General features: G+C 39.3%; 1 protein-coding gene and 1 non-coding gene across 4 annotated transcripts in view; both read left to right on the top strand.

Annotated features, from left to right (window-relative positions):
- Nucleotides 1-13869, top strand: part of LOC131253265 (importin subunit alpha-9) — an 87995-nt gene extending 74126 nt beyond the window's left edge. For all 3 annotated transcript variants that reach the window (XM_058254214.1, XM_058254210.1, XM_058254213.1), the window contains exon 11: nt 13397-13869. In XM_058254214.1, coding sequence (XP_058110197.1) covers nt 13397-13561 — 165 coding nt within the window. In that variant the 3' untranslated portion in view covers nt 13562-13869. The remainder of the gene's footprint in view (nt 1-13396) is intronic.
- A 9641-nt stretch (nt 13870-23510) lies between these two features.
- On the top strand, nt 23511-23617 carry LOC131254512 (small nucleolar RNA R71). Its single transcript, XR_009175623.1, has one exon. It is a non-coding gene; the product is annotated as a small nucleolar RNA R71 (small nucleolar RNA).
- Nucleotides 23618-24398: the final 781 nt, after the last annotated feature.

The raw sequence follows: 24398 nt of genomic DNA, 5'->3' as shown, positions 1-24398 counted from the left end.
ACAGAGGGCTGAACGCTACGCTATACATTACACACTATTTGAAACACTGCCCCAAACTACTCCACAAAAGTACAAGTTACACACACTTTACAAATTACGATACTTGTACAACCCCGACCTCAAATGCACAAGTTATACTTTACAACTACAAATTACAATTACAATAGAATCCCAAAATAGAAATCCCAGTCCCCCAAACGACTTTAAAATATAAAAATAAAATAATCAAGCTCCCTTGTGACCTATCCTGCCAAGTAATAAACATTTATGAAATGAAACAAAAATTAGAAAGTTGCATTCCTCCAAGTTGCAACATGCAACTGATTGTAGTTTCAACCATTGGACATGTATTTAGAGCTACAACGCATCGGATTAGAAAAAAGAAGAACAACTTTTCGTTTTTTTGAATTTTTCGATAATCATGAAAAATACATCTGATTTTTTTTTTTTTTTAAAAAAGGAAAACGCATTGTCGGAACTGATCTATTGCATGTTATTGTAGATTCAACCATTGTACACATATTATAACCATAAAGACCATCAAATTAGGAAAAAAAAACCTACTTTTTATTTTTTATTTTTCTGAATATTTCAATAATTATGAAAAAAATCATCCGAAATAAAAACAATAAAAAAGGAAAATGCAGTATGGGACCTGATCTATTGCATGTCATTCGAGATTCAACCATTGTACATGTATCAGAACCATAAAGCATTGAACTGAAAAAAAAACCTCCTTTTCATTTTTTGGGTTTGAAATTTTCAATAATCATGAAAAATACATCCAAAATAAAAAAAAGGAAAATGCATTGTTGGAACTGAGAAATTGTATGTTTTTGTAGATTCAACCACTGTACACGTATTAGAACCATAAAGCATTGAAATAGAAAAAAAACCTACTTTTCATTTTTTTTTTTTTTGTGTGAATTTTTCAATAACCAGGAAAAATACATCCAAAATAATAAAAGAAAAGAAAAGAAAAGGAAATTGCATTGTTGGATTGATCTATTCCATGTTACTGTAGATTCAACCATTTTAGAACCATAAAACGTGGCCGATTGAGAAAAAATATTGAGCAAGATTATGTCGATTTGGTGTTCTCCATTGATTTTGTCATTTCCAACAAGAAATCAGACAAAAATAGCACTAGCCTTCCTTTTTTTGTTAAAAAAAAAAAATCCCTGAAATTGCCCACTTGAGCTTGAATCTGTTAAAACCTTCTCGGTTTGAAGTTTTAATCCTTTGATCGCACAAGAAATTTGGATTTGGCGTAGGAAAACTATAGGAATTTGACAAAAAGCCGAATAAAGTGGAATTTAGGTGCAAAAGAGTTGACGTCCTAGAGAAAAATTAGCCGTTTTTTTTTACCTGTTATGGGCTCTGGACCATTATGCACGTAACAACCATTACGGCCTTGTAACGGTTAGTATTGAATTGCTTTCTAAGCCCCAGCCGTAATGACTAGTGCTGTTACGTAACTATTTTTTAATACCTTCTATTGATGACATGTACAAAATGAAATGGTTGGAATTGAAGGATTTAGGATTGAGCTATAAGTGTAAGATTTATTGGGAAAAGGTTGTTTGGTTGAGATCCAAGTCTTTATATTTATGACATCTGGGGGGGTGGGTGTGGGTTTATTTTTTTTAATTTTATTTTTTGGGTCTGAGGATAAGGGAATATTATGGTTTTGGGGACAAAAGAGGGACAATTAAGAGATTTTTGGGGTGGGTTTTAACGACGGATAAGGGTTTTTCTTTTCCTTTTCCTTTTTTTTTTTTTTGGGGGGGGGGGGGGGGGGGGGTTAAAATAGGGGGACAATTAAGGTTTTTGGATTAATTCTTTTGGGGATGGGGAAAATATAGGGTTTGGGAAGGTGTTTTGGGAGTGGAAAAGGGGATGGTTATGGTTTTGGCTATGCGTTCCGTGGATGGGAAAGAGTGAAAAAAAAGGTAAGGATGATAAAGAAAGAGCTTTGACAATTGAGCTTGTGGAAAGAGTTTCGATAGTTGGCCTCATTAGGCATTGGGGAATTGGAAAGTCAAATATGTCACCAGTGTTTTAAGTATCGATGATATCGGCCGATATATCCCACGATATATCTTGTATCCCACCCATGCGATACGAAACACACAAGTAGTGGGATATATCCCACATGCTCGATTTAGTGAGCATTTTCGATTTTTGATCCTTTTTTCTTGTAAATAATGTTAAATTGGTGTCAAATTGTGACAAATTCATGATTTTTCATGCTTTGGGAGCTTTGATTTGGAGATTTGGAGGAGATGGGCCGAGTTGCGGAAATTTGAAAAAAAATCAAAATTTCCTAATTTCTTGCAAATTGGTTGCAATCTTTGTGTCCAAACATAAAATCAAACATTTATGTTACCTGATTTAGTGATTCTTCTTTTGCTTTTGAATGTATTGCTTGTGTTTCCACACATCTTCTTACATTTATGAATTATATATGAATAGAATTTCAATATAATTGCATCAATTCAGTTAGACATTATATGAATAGATTTTGGGTCCTTACTCATGCCTCAGTGGTAGACTCACAAGAGTTTCATCACAAGGTCATGGGTTCGAGTACTCATTGTGGTGAAAAACCACTGTGGTGTGAGTGCGTAGGTGTGCGTGGGGTGTGAGTGCGTGTGTTAAAAAAAAAGAAATAAAAGAAAAAAAAGGACCCCATACAAAGAAAACCTATTACGTGCACTTGTTTTTTGTAATGTTTTAATTTATAAGTGTATTGATGTATTTTTTAACAATCACTGAAGTTTCATTGAAAAATTTGACAAATTTCTCAATGTTTCCAACAATAGCGATACATTACACGATACAACCGATATATCCCATGCGATAACCGATACGTATCCATATCCCAAGTGTGCGATACGTAACGCGATACTGATATTTTGAACACTGGATGTCACCAATTCATTCATTGACTATACTCTCTTATTTGGTGAGGCTTCTATGGCTTAGGTAGCTACCAGGAGATGCTTCAAAGTAGTTTCTAGTGTTCGGGTGAATTAAGGAAAAGTGCCATGACATGTATTATAGCTAACGAGTTAGGGAAGAATTTAGCATTTTGTCCAGGTTGGAGAGGAATCTAGCTAAGTGGAAAGGGATGTATTTGTCTTTTTATGGTAGAATAAACCTCATCAAGGCTGCGCTCTCTAACCTCTTGATCTACTTTTCATCACTTTTTAAGGTTCATGCTGTGGTGGAAATTTCCATGGTATGGGAGGACGTCGGACCACCTTGTCAATTGGAAAGAGGTGCAAAAACCTGTAAATGATGAGCGGCTTGGGATTGGGAATGTTATTAAAACAAATTGGGTCCTCCTAAGCACATGGTGGTGGATGTTTGGTGAAGGAAAATATCCTCTATTGTGGAATGTTATTGTTGCTAAATATAAGTCTCTGAGGGTGGGTGGTTTCCCAATGCTTGTATCACTTCAAGAGGTTCCGAGGTGTGGAAAGCAATTAACAAGATAGGGCTGTATTGTGAAGGAAACAGTAGATGCATCATGAGTTGTTTTGGAATTTGGTAAAGGTAATTCACCTTTTTATTGGTGAAGGAGATAAACTTTGGTTTTGGTTGAAGCGATTGTTAGAAAGATGTTCCACTTTCTTGCTTATTTTAGGCTTTATTTGCACTTGCATCTATAACAGAGGAAAAGGTTCAAGATTGTTATGGTAGGGGTGGTGTGGTTTGGAATGTTGGATTGCGAAAGAACTTGTTCAATGAGAATCTTTTCTTTTTGAGAGACTAAAGCAAACTAAGGTGTAGATTTGTGAAAAAGAATAAAACAAGAGTAAATAAAGGAGAAAATAGGAAGGTAGAGAGGAGTGGAATAGCTATAGAGAGAACAACCTCCACACGTCCTTATTCTATTATTTTATTAGGGCTTTCACTTATTTGTTGAAATTACAATATTGCCCGTCTTAAGTGACTTAAAAAGGGATATAATGATGGCCATAAAACTCTACCCAAACATACATACTACAGCCAAAAAGATATCCTGCATGATTATATCTCTCTTTAAGTCACTTAGATATCCCTCCAAAGTTGAAGCATAGATATCCTGCATGCCTAGCTAATGCAGGGGCATTTTTACACTGGGCTCGAGTGGGGTCGCCTGTTGGATGCAGGGGCACACTCGGGGTGGGTGACCCATGCGATGTGGGGCCTGGGCTATGAGATAAAGGGATTAATTCGCCATACTCTAACAGTTCGAGCTTTTAGAGCAAGTGGTTAATTGTCCTGTATTAAATTGGTATCAGAGCGGGAGATCTCGTGTTCGAGACTCGGTGATTAATGCAGGGGCATTTTCACACTAGGCTCGAGTGGGGTCGCCTATTGGATGCAGGGGCACACTCGGTGTGGGTGACCCATGCGATTTGGGGCCCACGGGGGAAGTCTCGTGTTCGAGACTCCTTACCAAGGGTGATTAATGCGCATTTCACACCGGGCTCAAGTGGGGTAGCTTGTGGAATGCGGGGACACACTCGGGGTGGGCGGCCCATGTGATTTGGGGCCCACATAGGGGGTTTGGCCGAGGTCCTAACCCATGCGATGTGGGGCCTGGGCTATGAGATAAAGGGATTAATTCGCCATACTCTAACAATTCGAGCTTTTAGAGCAAGTGGTTAATTGTCCTGCATCACTAGCTTAGATATAAGCTTTTCAGACTGAGACTTCCTAAGTGTTGTGGTGAACAAATATGCAATTTGATCATGGGTCGAAATGTATGGAGTGAATTTCTTTTTAAGAGATCGAATGAAGATGCAGTCGACCTCTATGTGCACGACCCTCTCATGGAACACTGGATTGTTGGCAATATGCATAACAACTTCATTGTCACAGTGTTAACGCATTTGAACTTGAACCACAAATCCCAATTCTTCCAAAAGTGATTTCAGCCAGACAAGTTTACAAGTTATATGTGCCATGGATCTATATTCCGCTTCAACATTGGACCGCACAACAATACTCGACTTCTTACTCTTCTAGGTGTGATGCAGGATATGAAATTCAAGTATGATGTGCAAGATGTTTAGGCTTTAGAACACACTAGTTTAGAAACAATTACACAAAATTCCACTTCCCACACAAAAAGTTCAAACACTCAATCAAGGGGAATCTTATGCGGATCCAGGCTTCCACATGCTAGGGCCGGATCAATCAAAATTATAGACCAAACAAGAATCAAAGGAGGGTAAATTCATCCACACATGTATAGAAATAATTTTCTAATCCAAGGGGTTCACAAATTTCAATTTGGGGAACCCTAAGGTTGAAAGGGCATGAAATTGAGGATTTGAGTAATTTAGGGTTAGGGTTAGGGATTTGGGGTGAAAGAGGGGTGAAAGAGAGGAGAGAGACGGACCAAAAAAGTACTGCACGTGTGGACAACAGCAATGGCCCAGACGCACGTGCGTGTGATCTCAGCCACACGTGTGTGGGGCCCACTATTCAGAAAAAGGCCACCTTGACCTTGGTTGGCCAGGGATGGACTCCAAAACTCCCAAACTCAAATCAATTCGATGCACGGTTTGTGCGTGGTGCTCCGCCGAAGTTTCAGCCCTCCTGTAGGGCGAGATTCTGAAAATCTGCTGTAGATGGGGACACGCCTCAAATATTGATGAATTTGCAGATGGAATGCTTGTAGGAGGAGAAATATGGATGGAAGAAGGTGGGGGCGAATCAGGATAGGTGTGTCTTCGCACCACGGTATTCAGCCCTTCGAGGAAGGGAGGGTTTCGCACCCAATTGAATCTCCACAACTCATAAATTTAGAGGAGCAGAAAAACGCAGCAATTTATTAATTTTCATTGAAAAAAAAGACTACAAGGGGTGCCTATTTATAATAAAACTCTATACCCCAAAACTCGCGCCATGTGCGCAACTTATTACTTAGAGATGAAGTAATAAAAAATAATAACTAATCAAAGCAATCTAAACCGTCTATGATATTCCTAATACCAATAATAAGCAAAACCTAACGTATTATATTAATTAGAATAGTGGGCCACGATCATGAGAACCCATGGTGGGATTCACATGACTATCGGGTCCACTCCAATGAACCAAAACGCAGTCCTCTAAGTAGGAGGCCCTCCCTGGATGTCGTCATCGATCCAGATCGATGGTGGGGCCCTCCTTGCCTACATGCGTAGGGGGCGTGCATGTGCGCGTGATGTCTCCATCAACTCTCCCCGGCTGCGGAGATTTTGCCACTAGTGAAATAAAACTTATGGACCGCTCCAAGATGTCAGGATCAAGTCTCTGAAGTTCCTCAGTGAGCCACTTACTATTTGAAGCTGGGCGTGACTTCCACTTAACCAGGTACTTCTGAAACCCGCTGTCCGACATGGATATTATCTAATGGTCTAGAATACCCTTTATCTCCTCTCTGGGTGTGGGAATGGTAGGTATAGGAGGTAGAGATTGGGAAAATGGGTCGGAAAGAGTAACTATGAGAGGTAGAGGTTGGGACGATGGGTCAGAAATGGTAGGTATGAGAGGTAGAGGCTGGGAAGATGGATTGGGAAAGGGCCATGAATCAAGGGAAAAGTCTGAGGAATCAGGATGGTTAGGTGAAAGGCTGGACACTCAAAATAGTGGTCCATATCCACCAGCCAGTCTAAAAAGGCTTTAGGGTCCAAGTGACCATCAAACATAGGGGCATCTACTCAACTCTCTTGAGGAGTTGAGCATCTGGGTCATATTGATCATGATGTCCCTTGCGGGGTGGGTGCACGGGTGCGTGCCCATGACCAATTACTTGGACACCTCCATTCCTTGGTCTAACTTCCTGATCATTTGCCTGAGATTGGGCATCTTCCCCAATGGTAGGGTTTGTCCAGGTGGAAGTCTCTAGTTGGTTAACGCGCACATTAAGCTGAGTGTTGGTCCATACGTTATTCCAAGCGCCTACCTAAAGACTCAAACTGCTGGGTTAGTTTGTTCATTGGCTCTTGCAATTGCTCCATGTTTAGTGTAGGGTGCAAGCCAAAAGCATGACCCGTACGTGTGGGCATACAACTACTAAATCAATCTAAGGACCTTCACTACGACTATATGCGCCTAGATAGGACTAAATGCTCATATAGGACTCTATATGGAAAAAATGACACAATACTACTTAATTTCTAGCAACCTATCTACCTAAAAAAATCTGTCAACAAAAAATCCAGCAAAGAGATATGCCGATTCTCTGATAGCAGAAAGTTTAGCAACCTATATCAGAAGTTATGGACCTCTAAACAACTCTATATGATGATACTTAATGCATAATGGACATAAACAAACTAAACCCTAAACATGCAATGCATTCCCCTACAAGAACCCTAGGCTCTGATACCAAATTTGATGCAGGACATGAAATTCAAATATGATGTGTAAGATTTAGAACACACTAGTTTAGAAACAATTACACAAAATTCCACATCCCACACCAAAAGTTCAAACACTCAATTAATGGGAATCTTATGCGGATCCAAGCCTACACGTGCTAGGGTCGGATCAATCAAAATTATAGACCAAACAAGAATCAAAGGAGGGTGAATTCATCCACACATGCACAAAAATAATTTCCCAATTCAAGGGGTTCACAAATTTCAATTCGGGGAATCCTAAGGTTGAAGAAAGATTATGAATTGAGGATTTGAGTAATTTAGGGTTAGGGTTAGGGATTTAGGGTGAAAGAGATGAGAGACGATCCAAAAAAGTACCGCACGTATGGATAGTAGCAATGGCCCAGACGTACGTGCGTGTGATTCTAGCCGCACATGTGTGGGGCCCACTATTCAGAAAAAGGCCACCTTAGCCCTGGTCGGCCAAGGATGGACTTCAAAACCCCCAAATCTCAGCTCGATTCGATGCACGGTTTGTGCGTGGTGCTCCGTCGAAGTTTCAGCCCTCCTGTGGGGCCAGATTTTGAAAATCTGCTGTAGATGGGGAAACGCTTGCAAATATTGATGGATTTGTAGATGGAATGCTTGTAGGAGAAGAGAAATATGGATGGAAGAAGGTGGGGGCGAATCGGGATAGGTGTGGCTTCGCACCACGGTAGTCAGCCCTTCGAGGAAGAGAGGATTTCGCACTCAATTGAATCTCCACAACTCAGAAATTTAGAGGAGCAGAAAAACACAACAATTTTATTAATCTTCATTGAGAAAAAAGACTACAAGGGGTGCCTATTTATAATAAAACCTTATACACCAAAACTCGTGCCATGTGCGCAACCTATTACTTGGAGACGAAGTACTAAAAAATAACAACTAATTAAAGCAATCTAAACTGTCCATGATATTCCTAATACCATTAATAAGCAAAACTCAAAGTACTGTATTAATTAGAATAGTGGGCCACGGTCATGAGAACCCATGGTGGGATTCACATGACTATTGGGTCCACTCCAACGAACCAAAACGCAATCCTCTAACTAGGAGGCCCTCCCTGGACGTCGTCATCGATCCGGATTGATGGTGGGGCCCTCCTCCTTGCATACGTGCGTAGGGGGGCGTGCGCGCGCGCGTAATGTCCTCATCAAGGTGACTACATTACCACCAAGAAAAGTCTAATAGCCTATAGTCAATTGCCTATATAGGATACCTTTGGAAGAGATGGAATAACAAATTATAACTTCTAGAGAGATGGATAACCTAAATGACAATGCCACTGAATTACGATACCCTCAGGAAGCATCCCAACACCTATTGGTTCTCTCCAAATAGTATATGCCATTCCTTTCACGATCTCCCCCAATTGTCTTGCCCCTCTTGGGGTCCTAAAAAACACAATGAGAAGGAAAGAATGTGACAACAATTTAGAGATTTATTAGTTTACTTATAGATAAAAGACTAATGAGAAGACTGGAGGCACTACAAGACAAATGATAAGGACACAAATGTGTTAGGTTGAGGAGTACCAAGTCCAACAATGTTGAATGAGGTACCATAAGCTAACATAACGAACATATTAGGTGGAAAAAGAACTACGGTTACTAAAAATATGATCATGCGCCTCAGAATCGATTATCCAGGGGGAGGGATGCTATGATAGGATACAATTTACTTGAATGGGCCCAAAGTGGAAGTTACATTGTTGGACGTAGAGGCACTTGAAGAGAGGAACCGCGTAGTCTTCCTGTGATAATATGACATTAATATGATCACCATCAACATTTGGCGAAGTAAAAGTAGTGGGTCTACCATCCGCAAAATCATCAACCCCAAGTGTTTTGATTGACTCTTAGAGGATTCCCCTAAAGATCCCGGCAGAAGTCCACAGAATGATTTGTCACGACATAATGAGCACATATATGATCTCTACTTCCACAACCTCCACACATACCAATTTAAAAAGAAGAAATAGCTAAGGCGGATATATCAGAACTAGTAACCCAAGCATCATCAGATTCATTCCCAATAGAAAATCTTCGAAGTATTGCACACCCTCATAGTGGTCAACACTTCAATCTAGATTGTTGGATAATGCATACCCTTGATCAAGAGCCTGGGATGGGCTTGCTCTTTGTCAGACAATGTGTCCAGCTGTTATGTTGCTTTAGTTTGTCAAAATCATTTTATGGTGATGAGAGATTCCAAAGGAATCCTTCAGTTCTCTGACATGTGATAGAATATTGCATGTAGCTCAGCTTGTCAGTAGGCATTGCTGAAAACTTCTGCTCGTACTAATATTTTCCATCTTTATTTAAAACTTCAATATTGGAAGGCATCTTCTGCAGGATGCTTCACTCTCTCATACATTTTATGTCCAACTCGTTCCTATACCACGTACAATTTCCAGTGTGCAGTCCAATTCAGCTCCTTGAATTCCAAAATACCTTGCTGCCCTCCCTCATCCTTTTGCTTGAAGTTTCTCAGCACATGCCAGTAAAATGCACTGCTTATGTTCTTCAGAATCTTCTAGTAAACTGGTAACCAATCAACTTCTCAGTACATATCCAAGAATGACTCGCCTTCGAGAATTCTACACCTGCACCTAAGAATTTTCTGAAATAACATCAACCAGTTGTAAGAAGATGAAATGGTTAGTTAAACAGCAATGGCAAAGCCGACCCCAATTAGCGGGTAATCCATACTTCATGTGATTTTGAATTTGATACAAGAATAAGACGAGCAGTAATACTGCATCTTGCAGTCTAGAATTATTTTCCTATAGAAACGAGTATCTCTTAGAATCAAGGTGTCCCGTATCGGTATCGGTTGGCGTAACGGTGCCCTCCGAAACCGATACGGATACGGGGGCGTAACGGTGATACAGGGGTGTAACGGCCCGTAACGGTGCAATTTTTTTTTTTGCCAAAAAAATATGAAAAAATATGGATTAAATCCGAAATATTCTAAGCATTCCAAATATGCATTCATTTATAAATTGGAACATGTTTATAATGGTGTAACGGTCCACTCTTTGGTAAGAAGTTGTATCGGACTGTCTGATTAATTTTTTAACCAGGTAATTTGAATTTGACTACAAAATTCATATATTTAATTTTTTAAATATGTAATTTATATACTTAACAACTTGATATCATTTCTCCCAATAGTTCTTTAAAAAAATGAAATTAAATTTAGGTAGATGGTGTTGCCAATTTGGGGCTGACTTGGAGGACCAATCTATTCTCCAAATCAGCCTCAAATTCATGACATTTATTGTGATTATCCCACTTATAAATTGGTGGACATTTATTGGATAGTGAATCATAAAAAATAAAAAAAAATCAAAAGGCCCTATTTTAAAAAATAAAAGTTCACAAATTAATAATTAAAACTATTCAAATAATTTGATTTTGGCATTGTGAGTTAGCAATTGCAATCCATAATTTAATTGTCAAATTTCAAGTTAATATATGTCTCGTGTACAATTTTTTAAAGCTTGAATTATGAGGGACTCGGATGTAAAGTGCAGCACACGTGTCAAAGTTTTTTGGGCCTAACCCGTGATAAATGTGTTATATCTACACCATCCATCTATTTTGCCAAATAATTTTAGGGCATGAGCCCAAAAATGAGGCACATCCAAAGCTCAGGTAGATTGCACCATAAGAAACAACAATAATTAAACGTTCACCGTTAAAAATTTATTGGGGGCTAGAAAAGTTTTAGATCAAGTTGACATGTGTGTTTTCCCTTCATCCACGTCAATGTGACCCAATTAACAGGTTAGATTGAAAATAAACATTACAGTGGACTTTAAGTAATTTTTAATGGTGAGCATTCTATAACCATTATTTTCTATGGTGTGGTCCACCTGAGATTTGGATATTATTAATTTTTTGAATCCTGACTTAAAATGACGTGGCAAAATGGATGGACGATATGGGTAAAATATATACATTACGGGGGCCCAATAAACATTACCGTGCGCCCTACGAATTAATTGTGAAAATCATTATCTCTGCTGCTATTTTTGGCGTGGTCCACATGATCTCTGGATATAATTTATTTTTTGGCTGGTGCTCTCAAATGATCTCTGAAAATAGATGAACGGTGTAGATGTGATAAATACATCACCGTGGAGCCGATATAACTTTGATCTCCTTTGAACCGTTCGTACAACTCGGAGCTCGAGGAGTGTCAGTGCTCGTCTTTGCGTGACACGTACCTAAAAAAAAGAAAGGAGAGAGAGGGAAACGAAAAGAAAAAACAGAGGGAAAGAAAGAAAAGAAAAAAAGAGGGAAAGGGGGAAAGAAGAGATTGAGAGAGAGAGAGGAAGAAGAAGAAGAACAGGAAGGAGAGAGAGTGAGAGAGAGAGAGGAAGAAGAAGAAGAAGAACAGGAAGAAGCCGCGAGAAGCCGCAGCCGCAGCTGCTCGAGAAGAAGAAGAAGAAGAAGAAGAAAGAGAAGAAGAAGAAGAGAAGAAAGCAAAAAAAGGTAAGGTTTTTTTTTTTGTTTTTTTTTGTTTTTTTTTTTCAGGGCCCGTAACAGCCGTTACGGGTCTGTAACGGCCGTTATGGCCCGTAACGGCCCCGTAACGGCCGTTACGGTCACAGAAATCCATAACGGCCGTTTCGACCCCGTATCGCGTAACGGGTCCCACCGTTACCGTTACGTATCGGCCGTTACGGCCGATACGTAACCGATTTGGGATACCCTGCTTAGAATGGAAGTTTTCAAAGGTGAAGTTGCCTCGGTCGAAGTACTGTTTTACCTGCTGACATGAAAACTTTCAAGGGCTTAAAACTTTCATTGTTTGATGGATCTATCATATTGACATATGCCGAAATTGTTTGGAAAATATGATATCTGATTTTGATGAAAATATTCTTGTTACAAAATTGTGCTAAGACTGACTGATTTATTGTACTTCATCTCAAAGCTAATCTATTTTCTTCCAAAATGTTCTCTATGTAATTAATAGAATTTAAAGCCTTTTCTGATTCTTTTCACGAAAGAGGAATGCATGTAGTGTTGGCTGCGTAGGAATCTGTAAACCGTGGTCCCTAACCCATGTCATGAGGATAGCATGGACTTTAGAAACATACACACATGCATGCAAAAAAAAAAAAAAAAAAAAAAAAAAAACAAGAAAAGAAAAGAAAAGAAAAAGACAAAAAAAGAAAAAGAAAAGAAGAAGCCCATTTACTGATTCTTCTGGCATTATCATTATTTTCTTTATTTGTGCATCCTAGAATACATTTTTTTTTTTTTTGTTTGGAGGCAGTTTTATCTGTCATGAGGCATGACTGGTAGAAAACCCTTGTTGTACCATATCCATTGTGGAAATAGCACTCGTATATGACTGTCTTATTGTGGGCCCTACAGTGCATTAACATCCCAAAGTTTGTACCAATTAGACAATCATTGTTGTCCAACTCATCAATTTCTGCCTGTGAAACAGAAACTTTTTACTTTATTGTTACAAATTACAACATATGCTTCAATGCCACCCATCAGATGGTAGGATAGTCTGAATGGTGCGATTTAGGGCTGTGGGCTATACAAGGTAGGGCTATACGGCTGTGGATCATCACTTTTCAGGGCTCATGGGCTCTGGGTATAGCCATGGTTAAAAGACTTGGCAACTTGGACCAACTTGTTCCGTCTTGACTCTCGAGTCAGGTTGGGACCCCCCTGAGTTGGGGGTGAATCGGCCTGACATGTCCTAGTCAGCGTTGAATCATTTGGGTGGCTTATGCTGTCGAACCAAATTGGGTTTGACCAAGTCCAAGTTGACTCATCTTAAAACCATGGGTATGGCCATGAGCATATAATATGCATGCCAACAAGTGTAACTCAAATGATGGTGACGGTGGCATTGAGGACTAATTTTGCATGTTAGGTGTGAAGAGTGTCTCCCTTCTATCCTTTCCACCTTCATTCACGTTGAATAAAATTATATAACATAATTGTGCGCAGGTGATGAGAGGGCTGCCCAACGGAGAGGGCCCCAAGCTTGTAGAGAGGGAGGACGGTATTGATGCCATGGAAAGATTCCAATTCCACGAGAACAAAGACCTGAGAAACATGGCAAACGGGTTGCTAGATAAGTACTTTGGGGAGGACTATGGGCTTGATGAGTAGTCATGATGGCCTTCAGGCAGGTGGCCTTTTCCCATTCCTCCCCTCCCTTCCCCTCCCCCCCCCCATTTCAACTAGCGTCGGCAGTGTATTTACGTGTAAACTGCCCTTACAAATCTGCTGAAGCATCCAAGTTCAATCAATGGATGGAAAGCAACTGTTCATTACTGTACCCTAAATGTTGTTTCATTTAGGAATATGGTACAAGAAAAGGGGCGGCAGACAACCACTCACTTTGAAGGTCAAAGTCATGTTCATGACCCAAATGTATGAAAATTCTGAGTAGCAGATGCAAATAGGTTTCCTTTCAATTTTATTTTATTTTATTTTACACACGCACTCACCCCACACACAGCCATGCACTAACACCACAGCAGGGTTTCACCACAATGGGTACTTGAACGGATGACCTCATGTCTTGTGAGTCTACCACCAAGGCGTGAGTAAGGACCCAATGCAAATACGTTACCTTAGTGTGGGGAATCATATGGCTGCAAACGCGGTCATCATCATGCTACTTCTTGTTTGAGGCTGACCTGTCATCAACATGCATGTCAGGTTGCCTCCACAGGAAGATGATGCCGGACAGCTAAATGCCCTTCTCGGGGAGGCGGTCGGTGTCATCTATCCTGTGTAGGGAACCAATGCTTGGATTATTTTATTTATTTATTTATTATTATTATTATTATTAATTTTTTAAAATTTTAATTTTATTATTATAAATCCGAAGGTGGACTGAAGGGGGTTGCGGGGTGTGGTTAATGATTTGTGGTTCTGGAGGTTGGATTTTATAGGGGTATCTTTCACATCAATGACATGTAATGAAAGGAAACCATAAACTACTCGCAAAGGGTATTGCTGTGGACAGGCTGGGCCTGGGAAGACCAGGTCTAACGGGCAGAGGCCAGGCCTATTCGACCCCGGCCTGACCATTTTGATGGCCCTAGTGAAAAGGAGAATGTTGTGTAGGCTTTTCATTGGGTTGGGCCCAGTGCTAGAAAAATGAAATTTTCAGTAGTACCTCTCCCTGACCAATTCAGACTCTAGGCCGAAGCCATCTGCACGCAGCCCTGGTTTGGTGTGGTGCCAATGATATGTCAAATAAACGCATGAAACAAGAATGGATGAGAAAAAGAGATGGTTTTGGATGCATTGAATGTGGATTGGATGAGTAGAGTGGAAAGATAGTCATACGACATATCTAAACATCATTTTGCTGAGCCATTGCTGGTACGTCAGCCTTAGGTGGCGGCAATTTTTATATTCATTTTCTCATTATATCCGCAAGCAGTTAGATTTCCTTATCACAGGACAGGTAAGGGTGACTTGGTCATTGAGAAATGATCAGATACAGCCATTGTTTCTTTATCCCCCCAACATCTCACAAGTATAGAATATCCAATCCATGCAAAAGGTTGGCCGCACAATGATGATCACCTGAGATGAGAATCAGGCTAATCCGCTCATTAAAATGGGCCACCTCAGTAAGCGGTAGTCATACAATCGGACGTCCATTGATTTTGATGTCCGTGTCCTCGGAACAGCCTCCCTGATTTCATATCAGGTTGATCATCATGGTATGGTGGAATATTTTTACGGATGATCCAGCGGACTAAAAGGAAGTATTTTCTAATTGCATCTGGCGGACGTGAGATCGGTGACACTAGTTGGCGGGCTTGCTTATGGGCAGATCATGGTGGAAGTGGCCCCCACCTCTTAAGTTCAGATCAGATACAAAATGTTCCCTTCATCTTAGCATTAACGAATGCCATTAAGGTTCCTCTTTCAGTCAAGCGTTGCTGGTGTAATTTACAAGGGAACTTCTAGAACACTGAGAAAAAGTACCACCCGGCAAAGAAGCTTTTCTTCAACCTTTCTCGATTCCAATTTTAGGAGGGGCCACACGCGACTCGAGCCTATCGACAAAGGTCATCTGACCACGTCTGATCCTACAACCCAGATGATGTCATGCCATGTGGCACAAAGATCTCAATGAAAAACGCATAAGATCATTTTGGATATGAATGTGATAAAAAATTGAAAAGTCGTTAGTAGTTTAAAAAGAATAAGTCTAATGTAAGAATGTAATCAAAATTTGAAAAGTCACAAGTAGTTTAAAAGGAGTTAGTATACTTGGCTAGTGTCATGGAGAACATGTCAGTATCTCACTCACATGGTAGAATCGACTAATCATAGTGGGTAGAATCGACTAGTGATAGGGGCCACATGATTGATGGTCACAACAAGTGATAGATTCGACCGATGTACGATAGCATTGCTCATATGTAGTCTTTACGGCTGAAGCTGTTTAAGAAGCTATGAAGTAACAATGATACCGGGTTGTTCAAGTTCACGACCCACTACACATTCATGTGTGGAAAGAGATAACAATTATCAACATGTGGCATCAAGAGATGAATTCTTGTCTACGTGGTAGGATCAAGATATGCACTCAACCTGTTATGGGTAAAAATGGACTAGTCACCAAGGAAAAACAAGCTCGAGCATATATGCACAATGCGGAGATGTTGACCAATGCTAGTCATGACCAAGGACCTCCAAAACGGCCAGGGAAGAACACTCTGTTACCTTTCACAGAATGACTGTTTACAACCCCAAGTGTAGGGTCGCGATGTAGTAATAATCTCGGTAAGACCGAGGTCAAATTCACAGGGAGTAATCTTGTGTGTCTATTCTAAAAGTAATTAGAATCAAAACTAGGAGAAGATTTGACCTAAATCAGGAAAATTGAGAGTAATTGTGAGAGGATGAATTTAGAAACTAGAAAATTTAAAAGTGGGAACTAGGGATTCTAGGGATCCACTTGCAGTTATTAGAATGTTCCCTTATTTGATTCAAGGCACTCAATTGGAATTGGAGTCCTATCCTATCCAATTAGAAGATATTCAATAAGATCAGGTTAGAACTTCCTTTGACCTAATTCCCTACGGATGAACGTCGTGAAGATTGGAAGTGATTTAATCACCTGACCATGCCTAGGAGACAATGGTTGACAACAGGATATACCGATCTAACAACTATCATGGGAGATTTGTGAAGATAGAAGAGATTCCATCACCCATCCATGCCCATGGGATGATGGAGAACAACAGGATTTCTTATTTCCACAAACTCCAAACAAAAAAAGAAAATACTTCAAGCTATTGCAGATCTATTGTAATTTCAGTCACAACAAACCATTAAACACAAAGTATTACTTAAATATCGAACTAGAATCAAAGGAGTTCAACAATAACAAGAATCAAACAAGAAAAATATGCCAACCATGCTACAAGCTTCACCCCTTAGCTCTTGCTAAGGGATTTAGCCAACCATAGACATGATTGAATTAAAAACCTTAGAAGAAAGCATTAAAAATTAAGGAAAAGAGAAGAAAAACTCTTGGGAAGCGGCTCCGCCCTTTTGCTCTACTCCTCCAAACCCTAGATATCTTAAAAAGTGCCTAGGAACCCCTATTTATAAGCAAAGTTCCGCAAAATCGCAAAACCGGATCAAATTAACGCATTCCGCGTAACCGGTTCGATGTCATCGAACATCCTTCGAAGTCATCGACAGATTGGCTTCGATGTCATCGAACAGCCTTCGATGTCATCGAATAATATATCTAATTTGTCTAGCGACTAAACTTGATTTTCTTATAATTCTTCGATGTCATCTAACTGTGTTCGATGTCATCAAAGACTAGCCTTCAATGTCATCGAACTGTCTTCGATGTCATCGAAAATTGCATCCAATTTGTCCAGTAACCATGCTCTTTTTTCTGTAATTCTTCAATGCCATCGACCAGCTTTCGATGTCATCTAAGGCCTTCGATGACATCGAAGCTTAAATCCTATGAATTTTTGCACTAATTTCTACACTTCCTTCCTTTTCCACTTGATTTTCTTGAATCTCGGGGTCTTAAAATCTTCCATCTTGGTCTCTAAAGATCCATTCTATAGTTGATGATTCTTGAGCATTAAATCCATGCTTTTAGCATTTTTTTCAATCCAAGCTCTTAAATTCACATTACAACATAAACACATGTAAAATATATCATTAAGCCATATTATGTTTGTAAAACTAAGAAATAAATGGGGGATAATATGTAATATTTGATCCTCATCACAACTCTCAACTAGCATTTTGCTAGTCCTTAGTAAAATATGCGATAAATAATTTCCAATCTCAAGTTCGAAATCCTTTTTCAGAAAACAATCTTTTATACAATCAAGTATGAATGAGCAAAATAAAGTGAGATAGTGGGATCTTGAAAACTTAGAGCCAAATCAACTCTACAATCAATCAAGTAGGTTCTTATCACTTAAATCAGAATGAAAGTTCAAATATCAAGTTTTCCTATGTGCCTGGTGAAAGTTAATTTACTTCTCAAAAGACCGCTTTTATTTCGTAATGTTAGCCATGTTCATCATAATAAGATTAGTTGAAAACTCAAGTACCGACTCTAAACCTATCCCCTTTTCCATTCTTTTTTCAGTTTTTGATTTTATATCGACGGTCACTATTATTTATTCCTCTTTTTTAGACATTACATCCTTTTCAAAGAAATTTTTCATTCCCCTCAAAGATGTTGTCATTCTTTATTCTTTATGACCTCTTTGTCGATCTCCTATTTTTTTAAACTGGTCTTTCATCTTTTAAGGTGGATAAGATTCTCTAGATTGAATTCTCAATATCTAACAATGATTCACATACTAACAATTAGAAACTCAAGCACATTCCAAGAAAGCAAATTGGACGTGTCTTATGGTTTAGATTAATATGATATTCAAACTTTTTCTTAGATGATTAAGCTCCCACAATTTAAAATCCAATCTCTTGTCTCATCATACTCAAAGCATTCTTAAATGCACAATTTCTCGTTTTCCAAACAGATTTCAACTCAAAACTTTGAAAAATTTGTAAAATTTTTGCTCAAAACTGAGAAAACACTGATTAGGTCACCTAATCCCCCACACCCCCACAAAAATTCGACATTGTCCTCAATGTACAAGAAATAATCATGTGAATGCAAAAGAGGCAACAAAAATAAAGGAGATGGTGTTGGAAAGATAGTACTTGAAAGAAGAAAAATGGAAGCTTTTCTATGAATCTCAGCATAAAATGGGTTAGCACAAACAAAACTCAATAAAGTATAAGCAAACTACCTTAGTCCTATGAAAGCGTTGAACTTACCTATACCTCCATCAGACTAGGAGATCAATCCTGGCAAACAGGATCACTCAAAGGTGTGGAGATGTCCTTTGAATCGAAATTTTCAATAAATGGCTTTAGTTGATATTCATTTACTTTGAATTCATTTCCATCATTTGGATTCTTTATCTCGACAGCCCCATGAGGATATACATTAGTAATAGTGAAAGGGCCGGTCCAACGAGATTGAAGTTTTTTTCAGAAAGAGATGTAACCGAGAATTATACAAGAGGACTTTCTGACTTGGTGTAAATGATTTTCGAAGAATATGTTGGTCATGAAACACTTTCATCCTATCCTTGTAAATTCCTGAGTTCTCGTACGCATAATTCCGGAGTTCTTCAAGTTCATTCAATTGAAGTTTACGTAGCAAGCAAGCATTGTCTAAATTGAAATTTAAAATTTTGATCGCCCAATATGCCCTATGTTCCAACTCCACAGGTCAGTAGTAAGCCTTCTCATAGACAAGTCTAAATGGAGACATTCCAATAGGGGTTTTAAATGCAGTACGGTAAGCCCATAAAACATCGGTCAATCGGATGGACCAATCCTTTCAATCAGGGTTAACCGTCTTTTTCAAGATGTGTTTAATTTTCCTATTAGAAATCTCAGCTTGACCACTTGCTTGTGGGTGATATGGAGTGCTCACCTTATGAGAGATGGCATATTTCTTCATTAAGTTCGCGAATGGCCTATTACAAAAATATGAGCCCCTATCACTAATGATGGCTCGAGGTGTTCCTAATCGGGAAATGATCTTCTCTTATAAAAACTTAATGACCGTTTAATGGTCATTGTTCTGGCATGGAATCACTTCGACCCATTTAGTGACATAGTATAGTGCTAGCAAAATGTATAAATTTCCAAAGGATTGGAGGAATGGTCCTATGAAATCGATGCCCCATCAATCAAATGCTTCAATGATCAGAATGAGGTTTAAAGGTATCATATTTCGACGGGACAATGCTCCCAACTTCTGACAACGCTCACAAGCTTTGCAAAACTCATGAGTGTCCCTAAACATAGTGGGCCAGTAAAAGCCACACTGCAAAATCTTAGTCGTGGTCTTTTTAGCAGAAAAGTGACCACTATAGGCCTGAGAATGACAGAAGGAGATGACACTCTGGTATTCATTGTCTGGCACACATCTCCTTAGGATTTGGTCTGGGTAATATTTAAACAAATATGGATCATCCCAGAAGAACTTACGAACCTCGGCGAAGAATTTTTTCTTATCTTGCGCAGTCCAATGTGTTGGCGTGAAACCTGTGACAAGATAATTAGCAATATCAGCATACCAAGGTGAATGAGAGACTTTGAACAATTGTTCGTCAAGGAACATATCATTTATATGTTTCGTCTCAAGGGAATCAGAGTGATTAAGACGGAAAAGATGGTCAGCCACTACATTCTGTACTCTCTTTTATCTTTTATTTCTAAATCAAATTCCTAGAGTAGGAGGATCTATCTTATTAAGTGAGGCTTAGTATCATTCTTAGAAAGAAGATACATGAGCACCGCATGATCGGTGTAGTTAATGATCTTGGATCTGATCAAGTAAGAACTAAATTTGTCCAAAGCGAATACTACGACCAAGAGTTCTTTTTCTGTAGTAGAGTAATTCACTTGGGCCAAATTTAGCATCTTACTTGCATAATGAATAACATAGGGCTTTTTTTCTTTTCTCTGGCGTAACACAACCCCAATAGCATAGTCAGACGCATCACACATAAGTTCAAAAAGAAGGCTTCAATCGGGTGGCTACATGATAGGTGAAGTGGTTAACATGCTCTTGAGCTTATTAAAAGCTTCATGACATTGCTTAGTCCACTCGTATGGTGCATCCTTTTGAAGTAGATTACATAGAGGAGGAGAGAGGTGACTAAAGTCTTTTATGAATCTCCTATAATACCTAGCGTGTCCTAAGAAGGATCGCACGTCTCGTATGTTCTTGGGTGGAGGTTGGTTAGAGATAAGATCAATTTTAGCCTTACCTACCTGAATTCCTTTGGACGAGATGATATGTCCAAGGACAATTTTCTTACGAACCATGAAATGATACTTCTTCCAATTTAGTACCAAATTCTTTTCCTCACATCTTTTCAACACACATTTAAGATTTTCTAAGCAATCGCTGAAAGATGGACCAAAGACAGAAGTCGTCCATGAAGACCTCTAGATATTGCCCCATCATGTTAGAAAAAATACTCAACATGCATCGCTGAAAAGTGGTGGGGGCATTACATAGCCCGAATGGCATCCTTCGGTAAGCAAAGGTACTGGAGAGACATGTGAATGTAGTCTTTTCTTGATCTTTAAGAGCTATTTCTATCTGGTTGTAGCCCTAATACCTGTTAAGGAAGTAGTAATAGGAATGAATAGTTAGCCTTTCCAAGATTCGATCAATAAAGGGCAAAGGAAAGTGGTCCTTCCTTGTAGTGGTATTCAACTTCCTGTAGTTAATGCACATTCTTCAACCAGTAGTAACTCTGGTTGGCACGAGTTCATTATTGATATTGGCTATAATGGTGATTCTGGACTTCTTAGGAACCACCTGAGTTGGACTCACCCATTGGCTATCGGATATCGGGTATATGATACCCACATCCAATAGCTTAAGAACCTCGGCTTTAACCCCTTCCTTCATGTTTGGATTTAGTCTATGTTGTGGTTATCATGAGGTCTTCGCATTGTCCTCAAGATGAATGCGGTGAGTACAAATCAAAGGGTCAATTCCCTTAAGATCCGTAATCGACCATCCAAGGGCTCCCTTATGCTCAGTGAGAGTAGAGATGAGCATACTCTTTTGTTCTTGCTCAAGGTGGGATGAAATGACCACCAGGTATGTCTCATCTTGACCTAAATATACATATTTCAAATCAGAGGGCAAAAGTTTTAGGTTATGCTTCGATGCCTTGAGGCTAGATGGTAGAGACACTACATCAGTTTGGGGCAATTCCTCGAATTGTGGCATCCACTGGTTAACTTTAGGTACTGGCACAGTATCAAGCATGACACCTATCTTCCTAATCATATTATCATCTAAATAATGGGAGTGGGCCAAGCACATCTCTAGAGGGTCAGAGGATAAGGTCATCAAAGTTCTATCATCCACGAAAGAATCAATCAAGTTAACATCATGGACATCATCTTCATCCTTTGACTGTTTACTTGTGTTGAAAAAGATATTCAACTCCAATGTCAAATTTCCGAAAGACATACTCATAACTCCATTCCTGCAATTAATGAATGCATTTGATGTGGTAAGGAATGGGTGACCAAGGATGTTAAGAATTTGAGTGCTCATGTCCACGATGGGTTGAGTATCCAAGATGATAAAATCTACTTAGAAGTAGAATCTGTCAACCTGGACCAACACATCCTCAATTATCCATTTCAGTACACGAACTGAGCAATCGACAAGTTGTAATATGGTCCAGGTAGGTTTTAATTCACCTGTACCCAGTTGCTCGTAGACCGAGTATGGGATCAGATTTACGCTTTCTCTTAAGTCAAGAAGCGCGTGCTCAATCTGGTAGTTCCCAATTACACAAGCGATGGTTGGGCTATTGGGATCTTTGTACTTTGTGGCACATCTTGCTTTAGGATGACACTCACTTTTTTTGTCAGAAAAATTTTCTTGTTGGTACTTTATTGTCTTTTGGTCGTACACAAGTCTTTCAGAAATTTGGCATATGAGGAAATTTATTTTACGGCATCAAGTAGAGGAATATTAACATTCACTTGTTTCAACACCACTACATTGTCCTGAGACTTAGAGAGAGGTTTTGATGGAACCAACCATTGGGGGAATGGTGCAATCGACTTGCCTTGAAGTTCCGGTTCTAATTCTTGTGGAGCAGTAATAGGTCTATCATCGTTATCCTCTTCTGGGTCGATAGGCTTTTCACCCTTAACCAGAATAGTTTTGTCAATGGTCTTCCTACTCATAAGAGTGGTAATAGATTTAGCTTGCTCCATCTAATTTGAAGAGCTCGGGTGGCTAACTTCATATTGTGGTTTTGGATTAGGAAGAGGTTGAGTTGGAAGGCTCCCCTTGTTCCCAATCGCACTTTTAGTCTCAAGTCCTTGTATGGCCTTTGTGAGGTCTTGAAAGGCTTGTAGCTTCCCCTGATTGAAAAGCTCTTGATTTTGAAGATGTTTTAGAATCGGATCCTCTTGAGGTTTCCCTTGATTTGAAATTTGGTTGAAGAAACCCTGAGGAGTAGCAGTTTATCCATTTCTCCAACTGAAGTTTGGATGATTTCTCCAACTAGGATTGTATGTATTGGAGGTATGTCCATTGAAAGGTCTTTGGTAATTGTTCACAGCATTAGATTGCTTATTCAGCACCTCTTAAAAGGTAGGTATTGTTGGACAATTTTCAGTTGTGTGAACGTTGTAAGCACAAATACCGCAAATAGTTTCCTTAACCTTATCCTTCTTTAGTTCCATGGCCTCAAATTTTCTTATGAGATTAGACACTTTAACATTGATATCATCATACTCTTTCAGAAGGTATAATTTGTCCTTCTCCTTTGATTGAGTGGGCCTAGAAGTGGTGCTTGATTTTGGGGAGGTGTCCCATGATTGTGCATTTTCAGCAAGTCTATCCAACTAGTCCCACACATCATCAACATTTTTATTCATGAATTTCCCATTGCACATTGTCTCAACTAATTGGTGTATGGAAGAAGTTAGTCCATCATAAAAAAAGTGTGTAATGCGCCACATTTCAAAACCGTGGTGTGGGCATGAACTGACAAGATCCTTGAACTGCTCCCAACATTGGAAAAATGTTTCATCCTCCTTTTGGGCGAAGTTCGTGATTGACTTTCTAAGGGTGTTCGTTTTATGATATGGAAAAATTTTCTTTATGAACTCCCTTATCATGTCATTCCATGTGCTAATAGATCTGGGACGTAGTGAATGCGACCACGTCTTAGCTTTCTCTTTCAAAGAAAAGGGAAAGAGTTTCAGTTTGACCGTGTCCTTAGACACGTTTGGGAAATATAAAGTAGCTATGATCTCATCAAACTCTTTCAAGTGCAAATATGGACTTTCAGATTTAAGTCCATGAAATTTTGGAAGGAGTTGGATCACCCCTGGCTTAATAACCATGTATCCCGTATTTTCTGGAAAAACCATGTATAAGGGTGTGCTCACCCCCATCGGTTGTAAATAGTCTCCCAAAGCACGAGGCCGGGGTGCTTAATGCACCTCATTCTCATCCTGGACTTCCTTAACCCTAGGTTGAGGTTGTCTTCCCGATTAATTGACCAATTGATTGGCAGCCATAACCTCAATTACCTCTGAGGATCTCGAGTAGTGTCTAATCCTGTGATGGATAGATAACCCTCAACCAATCCTCCTTTACTCAAAAGATGTTGAGTGTTGTCATGGACCCACTTGGGCTCTCAGCCCTCAATTTCAGATTCTAACCTAAACCCAAAAGAGAGAAGGGAAATAAAAATCTAGAAATTGAAAGAGAGAGGGAAATAGAAAGAAGTTACCAAATTAGAACTTCCTAATTAAAATCCTGCAAAACAAAAACAAAATAAGTCAGTTTTTAAAAACAGAAATTCTAAAATTAGAAAGTTTTTAAAAATAAATTAGGAAAGTTTTT

This window comes from Magnolia sinica, chromosome 8, assembly GCF_029962835.1.
Source record: "Magnolia sinica isolate HGM2019 chromosome 8, MsV1, whole genome shotgun sequence".
NCBI lineage: Eukaryota > Viridiplantae > Streptophyta > Magnoliopsida > Magnoliales > Magnoliaceae > Magnolia > Magnolia sinica.
The sequence above is the reverse complement of the archived record's forward strand: the minus strand, read 5'-3'. Positions and strand labels throughout refer to the sequence as shown.